This window comes from Malaya genurostris, chromosome 3 (assembly GCF_030247185.1).
Source record: "Malaya genurostris strain Urasoe2022 chromosome 3, Malgen_1.1, whole genome shotgun sequence".
Classification (NCBI taxonomy): domain Eukaryota; kingdom Metazoa; phylum Arthropoda; class Insecta; order Diptera; family Culicidae; genus Malaya; species Malaya genurostris.
Genome location: NC_080572.1, coordinates 64,922,120 through 64,938,096, shown reverse-complemented (window position 1 = coordinate 64,938,096; position 15,977 = coordinate 64,922,120). Strand labels below are relative to the sequence as shown.

General features: G+C 36.6%; 2 protein-coding genes across 4 annotated transcripts in view; one reads left to right on the top strand and one right to left on the bottom strand.

Annotated features, from left to right (window-relative positions):
- LOC131436594 (SLIT-ROBO Rho GTPase-activating protein 1-like) overlaps positions 1–1,015 on the bottom strand; it is a 315,841-nt gene extending 314,826 nt beyond the window's left edge. For 2 of the 3 annotated variants that reach the window (XM_058605408.1, XM_058605406.1), the window contains exon 1: positions 768–1,015. The gene's annotated coding sequence lies outside the window, so the exon portion shown is untranslated. Of the gene's footprint in view, positions 1–737 lie in introns of all 3 variants that reach the window. The other variant, XM_058605405.1, reaches the window with a different exon arrangement.
- Positions 1,016–2,807: 1,792 nt separating this feature from the next.
- Positions 2,808–6,976, top strand: LOC131436939 (intraflagellar transport protein 74 homolog). Its single transcript, XM_058605940.1, has 5 exons — positions 2,808–3,038; positions 3,117–3,234; positions 4,929–5,901; positions 6,208–6,719; positions 6,771–6,976. The coding sequence occupies exons 1-5, from the start codon at positions 2,881–2,883 to the stop codon at positions 6,855–6,857; spliced, it is 1,848 nt and encodes a 615-aa protein (XP_058461923.1). The 5' UTR covers positions 2,808–2,880; the 3' UTR covers positions 6,858–6,976.
- The last annotated feature ends 9,001 nt before the right edge of the window (positions 6,977–15,977 follow it).

The window sequence follows — 15,977 nt, the reverse complement described above, 5'->3', positions numbered from 1 at the left end:
GCTTCCCGATTGAAATTAACTGATTACTCAAATAATTTCTGATGCAAATATTTACTTTTCTGTTTTTTTTTTTCTATTTTGACATTTTTTTTAATATCTCGACATTTTAATGGGGTATAATGCATCTTTGTTGGGGGTATGTATTTTTTTTTGTGGGGCATATCACTGAATTGTTGTGAGGCATATTATACGGCTGCAGGGGCATTATGTCTAAAACATCACTTCTACTAGAATTATTAAAAATTATGTTCCTTAGCCGTATTGCAATGAAATACTCACATTCTCGAAGAATATATACTAATTTAGAAATATCTCAATGTTATCTTAAGTGGGCATATTATAACACTTTACCCTAAACATTTCGAAAGGTCATACAAGCTTAGAGAGGAGAAATGACGTTCTCAGTTGAAGAAAAAAAATGACTAAGATTCAAAGTCACGACACAAGTAAATGACAGTTAAGTTTTAAAACGATTTCTCGCAACCACTGCTCTGTACCTCTTCATACAAATTTTTAAAACACTGCAAGCATTACTCAACATCTTTTCAAGTAGAAATTGAAATCGCAGTTTTCCCACTTTCCCAATAAAACAGAACCAAAGTACACTAAACAATGATTGTATAATAATGGAATTGTTCTCTTCAACAATTACATATTCTTCTCTCTTTTTCGTATAACATTCAATTCAAACCGGTGCACTCAGATCTCGCTATTTATTTTTATATCAACCCTCTTACCTTTTCAAAGCATAGCAATCACATACACACCTGCAATTTCAGTCAGACAGAAAACTGGATCCCATTTTTTACCGGCAAAACAATGACCGTTTAGCGCACTGACTTTTTGTTTGTTTTTTATGTTTATATTAAACTGTAGGTTTGATAGTAACACTAACCACTAGCAGATAAAATTTCTGCTTAGAATCATTACTGCTAGCAAGGGCACTGATTATAATAAAACCGGAGAAAATCACAAGAGTACTCCAGAAAACGTCTTATTATCGGGTCTGAACACTGATGACTGGCGAAGTGCGACAACGCCGGCTGAAAGTTTTGCATTTTGCATAAACACTCACTGACACACTCAAGGACAGCATTATGCAAAAAAAAACGTGGACGAACATGAGATGCAAGATAGTGGAGAAACTTAGGTAACGGCATGAAAAGAATGTTATGATAATACGATTAGTGCAGTATTGCGTCATTTAAACAATAATCAAACACCATTCATTTATTGCTTTGCACTGAAAGCTATGATTGTATTTTATCGTATTGTGGGCCAATTCAGTAGTCCTATTAGTTTCGTTTCTAGAATGAAGATGAGCATTAGAATATGAGCATGGCTCTGTCGGTAATCATTCCCTTTACCCGATGACATGACCTGCCACTCGTGTTCGAAAACTGTAACACAAATTCAACTACCCCTCAGTAACTCGTAATGTCACCCAACAGTTGTTTTTTAAATAACAGTTACCGTTACTTTAGTTGCATAGTTACTACTGTCTTGTATTTTCTTAAAACAACAACGGTTCGAATGTTGTTATATGAAATATCATTGAGGCGAATCTTCTCACATAAATGTTAAGTTAAGCGCTATGTTTTTACCATACTGATATGATATAACATATTTTTATTTAACCCACCAGTAATTGCATGCACCAGAGATTTGATTGCAATTTCCATTCAACTGCATTCGAATCTCCGCTAGAAAACCGAACAGTAACAATGAATTAAAACTATTGCAATGTTTTCAATAAATATTCAATTTACTTCTGCTGCAAAAGTTAACAAATTTTACTTGGTAGAGATTGTCAGAATATAGCAACGAAACAAAGGAGGAAATATTTTGTAGTGAGTTGTATTCGTTTCATGTGTAGTTTTGTGAATGATTCTAAACTCATTTATGTTGGGTTGTTTTTTATACTAGCTCTAAAATTATACGACTATGAATTACTTCAAAGTATATCGATCAAATCATGATCACTACTATTTTTTGTTTACCACTGTGGTAAACATCTAAACAAATTTTAGAAAATTCTTCTAAGAAGTCAAGTGCATCTCCAATAAGGATCCTCATGAAAAACAATTAAGCTTTTTAGATTGATTTAGCAGGGAAACAACATAAATAAATACCATTTTTGTTACTAATATAGTTTTTGAATGGTCTATTGAAAATACCTAAAATTTAACAGATAAAATAAACTTTACGGTATCCTGCACCGATATTTTTTCGTATTATAGAAATAGTAGTCAGTTTTCTTGATTATTTTCAACTACACACGACTTCAAAATGCAGTTTGTGTCAAACCGTTTTGTGTCCGTTTAGTAGGCACAGATATGGAAATACGTAACCGCACACAGAACAATAGCTCGCTATCCTGTTTCTCTTGTATTTGCGTGGCTGCTGGGAATGGAACGGAAAACTTCGAATTTGGTTATTTTTTATATATATATATATTTATATTTATAGTGTTGCTCAAGAAGATTATATCTATCATTATCAAGGGGTCGGTATATTTGTGGTAACTGGCGATAAATCACTCACTAACACTTCTTATTCCGGTTCTGGAGTGTCTGGTCGAGTCGTCGTTTAAACTCTATACATATCATAACTGAACCTGAATCCTGAAAAACCACGAAAATTGTACTGCCTCAACCATTCAGTTCATTAATCTTGTAACCAAAAACCATACATTCAGGCGCGGTCGCACCAATATATGTACATTTCAAAACAAAACAAGCATACAACATCGCAGAGTCTCTCATGAGGAATTATGTTGCCATGTGAACCAACAGTTTCAAAACTAATAAATACGGCAGTTTCGTAAACGTCTCAGACTACTTATAAAAATTGAAATATTACAATCAATCAAACAGTTTAATGGAAGATTTCAACAATAATTCATCATCTCGATCGTCTTCGGAGCGTCCAACATCAAGACGAGGTGGAACCGTCGGCGCTTCAGGAATTCAAAACACATTCAATGATTCTTCTTCGCCGAGTCCAATTGGAATTCTGAGACCGGGAACGGCAATGAAGTGTGTATTTTCGAAATAGATACGGAAATGTTTTCGTAGCATCTGAAGACCAGATAAATATTTCTTTTTATTTTTCAGACCCTCCTCAATAGTCAGAGGGGGAACTGCAAGTCGATTGGTCGCAAATAGTGCTCTTTCAACTAATTCGACCTCATCCGTCCAGAGAATTGGTACGGCACTGGGCAATGCAGGGAACGTGAGTATTTACAAATCAGTTTTGCTTCATGGGATATACGTTGAAGTGTGTTTATTCATTGATTGGTTGAAACCAAACCCACTACTAATTTCACGATTGTTTTGAAATTTCGTTTTTGAGCTCGAGCGATTACTTCTATTCGGATAGAAATAAAATTCAACCCACGAACTGAATGAACAATGAATAATATAATTGAAAGAGAAAGTAACCAAACAGAATCTGTCATTTGCACTTAGGTCGTAATGAAAATTTCATACAGAAACCTTAAGGGCATATTCAGTAGTGTTTTAGTTCTAGATGCATAATTTATGCCAGCTACAAAATTTAAATCTGGACTTTATTACAAGAAAAACTGGCAGCCCCAGCTGTGTTTTACTCGTGTTTCAAATATACAAAAAATAGAACGGTATCGTAGACCAGTTTTAAATTTGACAGAAGAACTGGTCGAATAAATAAAACTAGAACGGCTTGCTGGAGATACGTTTGTTCCAGTTTCTGTTCTATTATAGATGTTCCATATAGAACTTCCAGCTGCTGAATTTGTTCTGAACGAACATTGAATATCGTTCCCAATAAATTCGAACATCGGATGGACCACGACCACGGAAGAATTTTATTTTTGTATAATTAACATAGAAAACCATCCCTTAATTTTATTGTTTTGATAATGTTTCGCATCATTAAACTGCATTGTACCGTTACACTAAAAATCATTGTATCAATATTTTGTGTTTGTGTGTGTGTGTGTGTGTGCGTGTGTGTGTGTGTGTGTGTATGTGTGTGTGTAACAGAAATGTGCACTCGATTTTATTGGAGATACCTAGACCGATTTTCACATACTTAGATTCAAATGAGAGGTCTCTTGGTCCCATAGGGTGTTATTGAATTTTACCCGAATCGGACTTCCGGTTCAGGAGTAATGGGGTAAAATGTGCATACAAATGAAGAAAAAGTGCACTCGATTTTCTCATAGACCACTCAACCGATTTTCGTCAACTAAGATTTAAATTGAAGGGCTTACAGCAATCTCATAGGCTATTGAATTTTACTTGGATCCGACTTCCAGTTTGGGGTAATATGTGTAAAATGAATTAAAAACTTGCAATCGATTTTCTCAGAGACCGCTCATCCAAATTTTTTAAACTTAGGTGGTCTCACGGTGCCATACGGAATTCCTGAATTTCATCCGGATGCGACTTTCGGTTCCGGAGTTATAGGGTAAAGTGTGTAAAATATTGCACACCGTCACTTAAACCGGCGAAACAAAAACCGCAAAAAAAATTTTAAACTGGTCTCAAAACTACACAAATCGATAACCATTAACAGTAGGCAACTAAACAAATCGATTCTGGCTCTCCTGGTTTCCGGTTTTCGATAAACGACGGGAGAAAATAGTTATATACTCAAAAGTGGATATCACTCACTTTTCTTAGAGTTTGCAGAACCGATATTTCCTGTCTTAGGGTCAAATGAACGGTCTTATGGTCCTACCAAAAATTACTGCATATTTTCGGATTCAACAAAAATTTCAAAAATCGAAGAGAAACATTTTGAAAGGAAAAAATTACATTACACCACTAGGTGGATTAAAACAGGTTTTTTTAAACATTGCATGTGATGATTTACATTGTAATTTGTAGCATATGTGAATAGACTTTTTAGTTACAATTTGGATCTATTCTATTTTACACAAGCGTATGGCAGAGCGTCCCATCACTCAACATGGAATAAGTGGTTTGTCTACTTCTTACGGTCGAGTTGGAACGGCTAGCGGTAATCGTCAAATCAAGGATAAGCGCTACTGGCAGGCTTTGCTTCAGAGTAAAATACAGGAAATATCACAAGAAACGGATAAGCTTATGAAAGAGAAAAAATTTTTAGACCGCGAAAAGTCTGCCAAAAAACTGTACGAGAAAAAGGCCCGAGAAGCTGCAAAGGAACTGACGCATCTACAATCAACATTGACATCAATGAATATCGCCTTAGACAACTGCAGCTCAGGAATGACTCGTCAACAGCTACAGAACGAAACAACAGCACTGCGAGAACGTAACGAGCACATCCAAGAACAGCTTGAGGTTGTTTTCAAGCAGAGGCAGACCAAGGATGTTGAAAACAAGGAACTTGAAGTCGATGTAGAGAAAGAGAAAAACAAGATTAATGAGATGATCAGTTCTCTCTCCGATGCAGATCAACAAAAGTATCACGAATATCAAGCACTCACAAATAATTTAAAGCAACAAAATACAATATTTCATAATCAGATTAGTGATTTGGAAAAGCACAAGGAACGATTGAACACCATCATAATGAATTCACAAACTCGTACTGAAGCTCATCGATTAAAATCGAAATTTAAGGAACTCGTAGTCAAACGCAATCAAATGCGAGATGAGGAAAATAATCGTCTTTCACCTGCTCAGGAAAGAGAAAAACTAATCAACGAGGTACGAGCGAACAACCAGGCTCTGGCAAGCATTGGCAAACAACTAAAAATTGTTGAAGATCAATTGACAGAAAAGAAAGATATGCTACAACAGATCGACCAAGATTTAGAAGAAGGCAATTCCGAGCGACACATCAAATATAAGGAGCTAAGGAAACGTGACGAAGTGATGTCTGCTTTTATGGACGAATTTCAGAAAAATTTGACGGTTGAAAAGCAAAGTAAGTAAGGATCACAGATAACCTGCATGTACTGAGAGAGTTTGAAGATACGGCATATTTTCTTTGTACTCAATAAAATATCATCTTGATTGATTGATTTTGTTTAATTTGAAAAAAAAAGTGTAACTGAGATGATAATACATTTCATTTAATTGATTTTGAATTTTGTTAAGATACGTCGTCCTAATGCTAATATTTAATCTATTGCTAGAAATTTGTGGTCGCAAGCTAATATATTTTTCATTCGAAGAAATATTCGCTAAAAATGCGTGCAAAGCATGGTTTACTGATTGCTTTTAATTTCAGACATTGAATCCCTGAAAAACCAGATAACGTATGCTATTGAGCAAATTACTTTGCAAGGCGTTAGCATGCAATCCTTAGGCTCGGAGAAACTGGAATTTACAGCGAAAAATGACCTAAACTCCCACGTCGGTCTAACCAAAGAGTATAAAAAGCTCGGTATTCAATTGAAACAACTGCAAATATTAGAGAAAAGGACCGTTAAGCAACTGGACGAATTGAGAACGAACGAAACTGATGCTTTGAACAACATTCATAAGTATAACAACCTGGAGGCTCCAAGATCAGAGGCAATTGTGAAAATGAACGAGTTGACCGGGGCGTTACAGGAACTGGAGGACAAAAGACGCGTAACTGAGAATGTAGTCGAAGAAGCAAGAAAACGTAATCAGGAAATTAAAATCAACTTAAAAAGTAATGACACATATCGTCAAATATCGCATTTGGAGGATAAATTGCTGGATTTAATGAAAGAAAACAAAACATTGCAAGAAGTAGTTGACCAGTTGCAAAAGGTAGATAATTACATTTCGCTGATATTCAGATTGATTATTGTTTTTTTGCAGGAATGCGATTATTCAGCGATTCGGTCGGAAGTGGAGCAATTGGTTGGAGAGCATAATAACTTGCTGTGCTCGGAATTGATTAATTAATAACAATAATAATCGTGTTATGCAAAACTAAAACGAAACAGTAATACTGATAATCAGAAAAGTCATTCAGGGGTTATCCTACGTTTGTGCTTGGGGCACTTAACCGTTTTACCTTGATTATTTTCCTATGCGTTTCATTTTAGACTCGTCAGCGCAGAGCAGTTCAAATTGAACTGCTTAGTGCAAACTTGAACAGTTCAGCTTGAACCGCTAAGCAGACGTGAAGTTAATGCTACTACACCTTCTATCTGGCACTGAAGTGCCACGTCTTTACTAACGTGCCGAACGAAAACCTCGTTTGCGGTCAATACTGGCCAATTCAGGTATGGTCATTTAGGGGACAGAATTAGCCGAAAACGACGTTTTCGTTCGGCACATTTGTATAGTCTATTTTTTCTAGCATTGCATTAAAAGAGCCCCTTCATTGCTTCACTGCATTACATTGCTATCAACAATTTTAACACATTTAAAAGAGGGTTCAGATGCATAAATTTTCCTATTGTGCATTGATCTATTTTCAACCAACATACCAAAACTGAAATGTTGATAATCTCGCAACCAGCGATTTCAGATCTACGGAAATCTCCGTAGATCTACGGATTCGAACATTTTCTACGGATCTACGGATCCGTAGACAAAATCTACGGAAATTGGATTTTTTTCTATGGAAGTCTATGGAAATTACAATTTATCAACGGAGAACTACGGAAACTAGTTTTGTCTGGTGAGCAAAAAAAAAGCTTTTCACCGTGAGAGCTTCCGAGAAAAATGCCAATCTACGGAAATGACACTACTACTATCTGGCATCGCTGCTAGCAACCTTTCGTGCAATCTTTCCGCAAACTTGGGAAATAAATGACGAAATCGCCACAAGTAATCAACTTACAAACAAGCGCCAGTTGACTGCGAATAGGTTCTGAATCGGAAAAAGGCGGGTGGGTAATGTCAGAGACATAACTGGATGTCGTGAATACGAAAACAACTGACGTGTTCCTTAACACTTCCGAATATCAATTGTATGAATTATGTACGCATTCCCCTTTTTCACATTTTTCGCAAAAACAAAGAACGCTTCACTTGATCTCGATTACTGTGAATTTCACACAGCGAAAAGTGCACAAATCTAAGCAAACTGTTCTTGATTTGCAGTAAACTGAGGATATTTCCCTACGATTTGCAAACAACAAATCCTACTAGTTCTTTAGAAAACTTTTAGAGCCATTAGAACAGCTGATATTGTGCAATGCTCTCCACCGTTGTTTTTTTCCCAATGCTAATGACTGGCAGCTGTGACGTAATCGCTCTTGTCGAAAGCGAAACTAGCTGTGCAGACGACACAAAACACATCTGCTCGCAGGGGCGATGGAATCCAAACTGATTGAATTTTTGTTAAGAGATTTCCTTTTATGTGATTTCGTTTGTAGCTTTTTCACTAATGGGCGGTCCTAACGGCTATAAAAATAGCCGCATACAGAATTTTATTGTCGATTATTTCATTTCGGATTTGCATAATTTATTGAAAGAAACTATCAATATACTGTAGGGATTCGTTTCCAGCATTCAGAAGAGTCAAATTGCGTAATTCTCTACGACATTAAACTCTAAAACATTTTTTGCAAAAAAGGCTTCACTTGATCTCGATTACTGTGAATTTCACACAGCGAAAAGTGCACAAATCTAAGCAAACTGTTCTTGATTTGCCGTAAACTGAGGATATTTCCCTACGATTTTCGAACAACAAATCCTAATAGTTCTTTAGAAAACTTTTAGAGCCATTAGAACGGCTGATATTGTGCAATGCTCTCCACCGTTGTTTTTTTCCTAATGCTAATGACTGGCAGCTGTGACGTAATCGCTCTTGTCGAAAGCGTGCAGACGACACAAAACACATCTGCTCGCAGTGGCGATAGAATCCAAACTGATTGAATTTTTGTTAAGAGATTTCCTTTTATGTGATTTCTTTTGTAGCTTTCTCACTAATGGGCGGTCCTAACGGCTATAAAAATAGCCGCATATAGAATTTTAATGTCGATTATTTCATTTCGGATTTGCATAATTTATTGAAAGAAACTATCAATATGCTGGAGGGACTCGTTTCTAGCATTCAGAAAGGTCAAATTGCGTAATTCTCTACGACATTAAACTCTGGATCATTTTTCGCAAAAACAAAGAAGGCTTCACTTGATCTCGATTACTGTGAGTTTCACACAGCGAAAAGTGCACAAATCTAAGCAAACTGTTCTTGATTTGCCGTAAACTGAGGATATTTCCCTACGATTTTCGAACAACAAATCCTAATAGTTCTTTAGAAAACTTTTAGAGCCATTAGAACGGCTGATATTGTACAATGCTCTCCACCGTTGTTTTTTTCCCAATGCTAATGACTGACAGCTGTGACGTAATCGCTCTTGTCGAAAGCGAAACTAGCTGTGCAGACGACACAAAACACATCTGCTCGCAGGGGCGATGGAATCCAAACTGATTGAATTTTTGTTAAGAGATTTCCTTTTATGTGATTTCGTTTGTAGCTTTTTCACTAATGGGCGGTCCTAACGGCTATAAAAATAGCCGCATACAGAATTTTATTGTCGATTATTTCATTTCGGATTTGCATAATTTATTGAAAGAAACTATCAATATGCTGTAGGGATTCGTTTCCAGCATTCAGAAGAGTCAAATTGCGTAATTCTCTACGACATTAAACTCTAAATCATTTTTTGCAAAAAAAGGCTTCACTTGATCTCGATTACTGTGAATTTCACACAGCGAAAAGTGAACAAATCTAAGCAAACTGTTCTTGACTTGCAGTAAACTGAGGATATTTCCCTACGATTTTCGAACAACAAATCCTAATAGTTCTTTAGAAAACTTTTAGAGCCATTAGAACGGCTGATATTGTGCAATGCTCTCCACCGTTGTTTTTTCCCAATGCTAATGACTGGCAGCTGTGACGTAATCGCTCTTGTCGAAAGCGTGCAGACGACACAAAACACATCTGCTCGCAGTGGCGATTGAATCCAAACTGATTGAATTTTTGTTAAGAGATTTCCTTTTATGTGATTTCGTTTGTAGCTTTTTCACTAATGGGCGGTCCGAACGGCTATAAAAATAGCCGCATACAGAATTTTATTGTCGATTATTTCATTTCGGATTTGCATAATTTATTGAAAGAAACTATCAATATGCTGTAGGGATTCACAAGGACCAAATTGAGGAACTCACTGCGATATTCACCACTTTTCGGAACATTTTTCCCGGACAATTTGTTGTACAGCAGCAGATATTTTGTTCTCTTCCTTAGAACGCGTTCTGATTGGCTGGTGTTGACATGGAGCAAATGAGACAGGTTTTTCAATAGTGTACTATTGAAATACTTCAATGCTTTTGCTATACACGTTTAAATTGAAAAATTTCGATTCTATTGGTAGTTAGATTATATAAATCCTTTCACAGATCACTGAGCTATGAGCTTTAAAAATACGAGAAAGGCAAACGTGCCTTATGAATTATCCTCTTTGATACTCGTTTATACCAAACATTTCAGAAAAGTTTAATTTTGAATTATTTGAGACTATGTCACAAAACTGAAAATTTTATCTTAAAATTGTGATCATATTTCCATGTCGGCATGTCGCAAGTATTATGTTGATTCATTAGATACAACAATAGATATTCACGATCAGAAACTTATCACTCTCTCAGAGGGTAAATTTTGAAAAGGCACCCCATAGTAAAGTAAGTCGTATTCACGACAAAAATGGGTTGTGTAGAGGTACAGTAAAGTAAATTCCGCATAATTCTTTAGGAGTATTATTATGGTTTTAAGAAGAACCGAATAGAAGTCTGGCATAGAGAACTGGACCCTGAGCTCAAGACCTAAATTTAGATCCAATAACAGACTCAGAATCCAGTTTCAGTCGCTGCTGGTACTCGCCTTGATGGCCAGCAAGCGAATGAGAGATGCGACCTGAGCGTTTGAGGTTTTTAACCACGCAGAAGGTGCATTCTCCGTCGCCGCTAGTTAACTCCCGCTGCTGCTGCTGGTTAAGGTCCTCTCGCCTCGATGCCCAATTAGAAAAAAAACGTTCAACGGTGGTCCTTCATTGGTCCAATATGTTGGATCATTGGTCCAATGAAAGTCCAATCAATCGTTCAACGGGAGGCCAACACGGGACCTTCGTTTGCCGATTTTGAAACAGACCGTTGGACCGAATGCCATTTTTTTCGTTCAACAAACCCGGCAGACAGAGGTCCATTGTTGAGCCATTTTTAACATGAGGAGTTGGAGCCCCGTTCGACTAGTTTTACTGCTGAATTTCTGAAGTTTCTTCCATTTATTTGTTTAAACTAACAATACATACCTGCACAATACTTCTACTTCACGTAGAATAACAACAAATTTTCTTTCTATGGAAAGGTAACACTTAATTTTCATTCTATTTTTGCAAGAGAAAAAACAACAACAAACCGTTCCAGCAAATTGAACGAATATTTCGTGCAATATATCGTTCAACAAGGGCTCAAAAATCAACAAAATTGAACGGCCTGCTGAGAGGGTGGCCAGCAAGCGAATGAGAGATGCGACCTGCGACCACGCAGAAGGTGCATTCTCCGTCGCTGCTGGTTGATGATTCCACTCCCACGACGTCTGCTTCCATCGAACGCACGAAAAGAAATGATCGATTTTCGACCACGGTTCCCCTTTTATACGCATTAAGTTGAAGATATGTACCTGACTGCCTCAAAATCGTCGTCCTTGCGCGAAAAACCCAAGCGAAAGTAAAGAGTTTTCCGCGTTGTTTTCAAATTTTAAGAAAACTTAATTTTTGAGTTGTTTGTGGTTATCGCACACTGTTCAAAATATTATCCTGAATTCCTGATCATATTTTTGATGAAATGGTGAAAGAATTATGTTGCTACCATTAATACAAGTCGAGATATTCACGATTAAGTTCTGCCCATTCTTCCATATGGCTAATTTTGAAAAGGCGCCCCATAGTAAAGTAAGTCGTATTCACGACAAAAGAGTTTGTAATGCTTAATTCAATAGTCTCAGTAACTAGTTTTCAGATCATGTTCTAATTAATAAATAATGTCGAATTTGTAATCAATAAACAATTTGGAATCATTCTTAAGTGATGACATCATCATCTCGTGCAACATATTTCCAAAGATAGGAAAACATTATGTTCGATGCCCGATACGATTTTATTCGCATCGCTTTATCCTTGTTATTTTATCGTAAGAAAAAAGTGACACCTTATATCACTGAAAGAAAACGCCAGTCGCATTTTGGATGAATCTTCGTTCAATACGATATATAACTGAGGATTCCGACTATTGAATGATTAAAAGTACAGGTGTGCAATGTCAGAGACATAACTGGATGTCGTGAATACGAATAAAACTGACACTTTTTAATACTTCCGAATACCAATTAGTTGATCGATTGTGCGAACTGTGCAAGTTTTGCCCTTTCACACTACTAGAATTTGAAACGATACACCTAAACTACAGTACAGATTAGTTACATTAAACATTGACACACAAATATTACAAATAACCAGTTTTTTTTATGATAAAATAATGGTGGTTCTGGAAAGAACCTTTTATGAAAGCGTTCGTGATGGAGAGTGACGAGTTGAGTTCAAACTCCGATGGATACCATCACTCAAAATAATAATCATGTTATAGTTACGCGAAAAGTTATGTGAATATTTTCCACCCTACTTTTCACATAGGTTTTAATGGACTGGCATTTAAAAGCTGTTTAATGCATAATCCAGTAAAAGTTACGTGTTTCATAGGTAAAATGTAATGTACTGTTCATATCACATTTACCTATCAGTTCATATCAAATTTAGATACCAGAGAATTTTATTTTATATATTGGTTGAAGCCAAAAGGGAGATTTCAGATTTTTATATATATCTATGAAATGAAAAATACCATGAAAAATAAAACATTCATTTCAGAAAATTAGCATATAATTTCAATAGCTTAAAAAGCAACTAATAACGTCGTGGTATCTCAAATCGACAAGCCTCCAGAAATTGTTTTTGTTGTCACTTCCATCCAACCGAAGCCGAAGTCGAGATCCGAGAACTCCCCCAACACTACCGATGCAGTTTGATGTCGCATTACATGGTTCCAGTGTCTCTAGCTTCATGCCAATTTTGAACTCATTTTCAGGTGCACCAACGGCATTTGAAGCATTCGGCAGGAGCGGGCAAATTTCCGGACTCACGCAGGCAGGCACTCGGTCCAGTTGCACATGGAAACTTTCATACTGGAACAGTCCGGACGGTGTAGTGAAAAATTGTAATTTAATAACATTTCTCGCAAATATTTACACTACTTACACTTTGAGGGCCACTGTTCGCCATTTTCAAAATCGAGTTTTTCACACTGGAAATTTACGTAGATTATTTGACGTTTGGTCAATTCACGTAAACCTTATGTGATGACTCTATTTATTTTAGGGAATGTTCGTATAACATTCATTTTCGTCACGTAAAATATTCAATTTGACATTTTACGTGATTTTTCAAGTGAATCGAACGTGAATTTTTATTTGAGTGATTAACTTCCGATGGATACCGCTGACTTCCGTAATCTATTTCCAGGCTGACCAGTTGTCCGTGAATGCGATACTGATATGTGTTCTGTCGGAGTCTCCTGCTTCTTCCGTTTGCGGTAAGAAGCTTTGTATTTCGCTTGGAGATTTCTCGATTGCACTATAATCAACATGATGACAACGACAGCCAAATTCGAAATGAATGGCTTCTGAGTCGGTGCTATGCATTATATATAGCAAATCCGTAGAAAGTTTACTACAAACTAACACTGGTTGAAAAATGGGCCGTATACAGTATAGTGTAGTAAAATTTCGCATAATTCTTTTGGTAAAAAATTATGGTTCTAAATGGCACCTTAGAGAATTATGATGTCGATTATTTCATTTCGGATTTCAATATTTCAGTAAAAACTACTCACCCCTATTCTGTAAGTCCATCGATTTGAAATATTCCGATCGAATGAGAAATTTCCATTCTGCATTTCGTTCGTGTTGGGTATGAACTCGAATATCATTCGTTCGAGTTGTTAAATTTTCGAACATTACTCGATCGACTTGCGAACGTATTACTTCTGTTCGGTTTAGAATCGTTCTAATTTGTTTATAAAAGTGTGACGGCTTCGTTTACTAAGAAATAAATTATATAAATAATATAGAAGTTGTGAGTAGTGTTGACAGCTTTGATGGTAAGAGTTCGAAATTTCAAGTGTTCCCGAACGAGAGTCGATCGAATCATACAAGTCGAACGGAATAAAAAATGAAAAAATTCGAACTCGAACGAAAGTGTACACGCTCTTTGAACATAACTCATGGTTTGAGTTGCGATTACTCAAATTCATAAACTAGAACAATATTTCAAAATTTGAGTATGGATTTGAGTAAAATAAACTCGTTGCCATGAGTTCTCTCGCATTTATTCATACATTAGAGTAAGCGTTGAGTTTTCAAACATTTGAGTGAAAAAAATACTTCTTGCAGTTCAGAGCGTTTTCATTCTCGGAATATTCTTATCGATATAAAGAATGCAAGAATACGTCGTTTTCCATTGCCGTTTCTAGATCCGGTTTTGAAAACATGAATCAACGTCAATCATAGATGTTTTGTGGTTTCAATTATGCTTAGTCAGTTCGCTTTCACATGTCATCCAGGTCAGTCGAAAAAACAAAACCGCTTACGTTCGGGACGAAAGAAACCAAGTACAGTATTGTGTAGTGAACAACAGAACATTCCAGTATATATGGAAGATAGTGCTATAGAAGTGCGTGTGCATGATCTTCCCTCAAGCGTCATCGATCCTTATATTCGTAAAACTACGTCCCAATACGGAGAGATTCTCTTTATCGAAAAAGAAAAGTGGAAGAACTTTTTCCCCGGTATTCTAAATGGCGTAGGTATGTTACGCATGCGCTTGAAGAGGCCTATACCTTATTATGTAACTTTCGGTCAGGATACAAGAATCCTGTGCAAATGACTTGTTACCTATGACAATCAGATGGCCAAAAAGCTGTTCATAACGGTAAGCCATGTGATGAACTGGACAAGGAGACAACCACACCAATGGACAACGGTGCTTCCTTCACACCAACCCCAAGCAGCCCCAGTACACCTGTGACAATCATCAACAACAGTGAAGTATCGCCTTCAACGAAACCATCCAACGTAACCCCTATAGAACAAAGTACACCAGCTGCAGTTAACAGCTTACCATCCAACCAACCAGCAACTGCAAACAATGTACAACAAGGCGCATCTACAGCAACTAGCAACGAAATCAACAACAATACCACGGCAATGGATGACGAGACGAACCACGAACAAATTGCCCCTCAATCCCTGCAGGAGGGAAATGGAAGCTCCTCTCCCCCTAGAAAAAGGGTGACAACGAGATTCAATACAAAAAAAAAAATTAGCTAAAATCTCAGCTCAATCGGCCACGTAAAGCTTGTACGCATATTTATATAAAAAACGTCTCATACGTAAAGTTGGCAACAAATCAAAACATTTAATCCGAAATGTTGGCAGTTTCGTTAGATTTTCATTTACTTGGACAGGTCGTTTGCTCGTTTGGAAGAAAGCTGTCATTCCAAACGAACAGCTGTCGTCACTTTGGATATATGCACTCTACACACTAAGATTTAATTCCATTGTTCGGTAATATTTTTGACGAGAAATTTTGGTAATCTTTAGAAATGACCGATATTTTGGTACATGAGTTTTATTTTACAATAATTATGCAAATTTCTACCGGACGATCAGTTTTACGTAAATTTTCATTACATAATTTTATAAATAGATATACAATTCATACGGTAAATCTGAATAGTCGCCGAGTACGGTAAAGACCATTCTGTCCGTATGGTAAAATTATCTTCCAATAACCGAACTCATGTGAAAACTGATTGTCGTGAAACTAATTGTTAAACAGTTATTGAAATTTTCAGTAAGTGGCTTTTTATTAACCAAACGAAAAAAATCTTGAAGAGTTCATCGAATGGATTGAGATACAGTTGCCAGAATTTATAAAACATTTGTACCACTAAAAG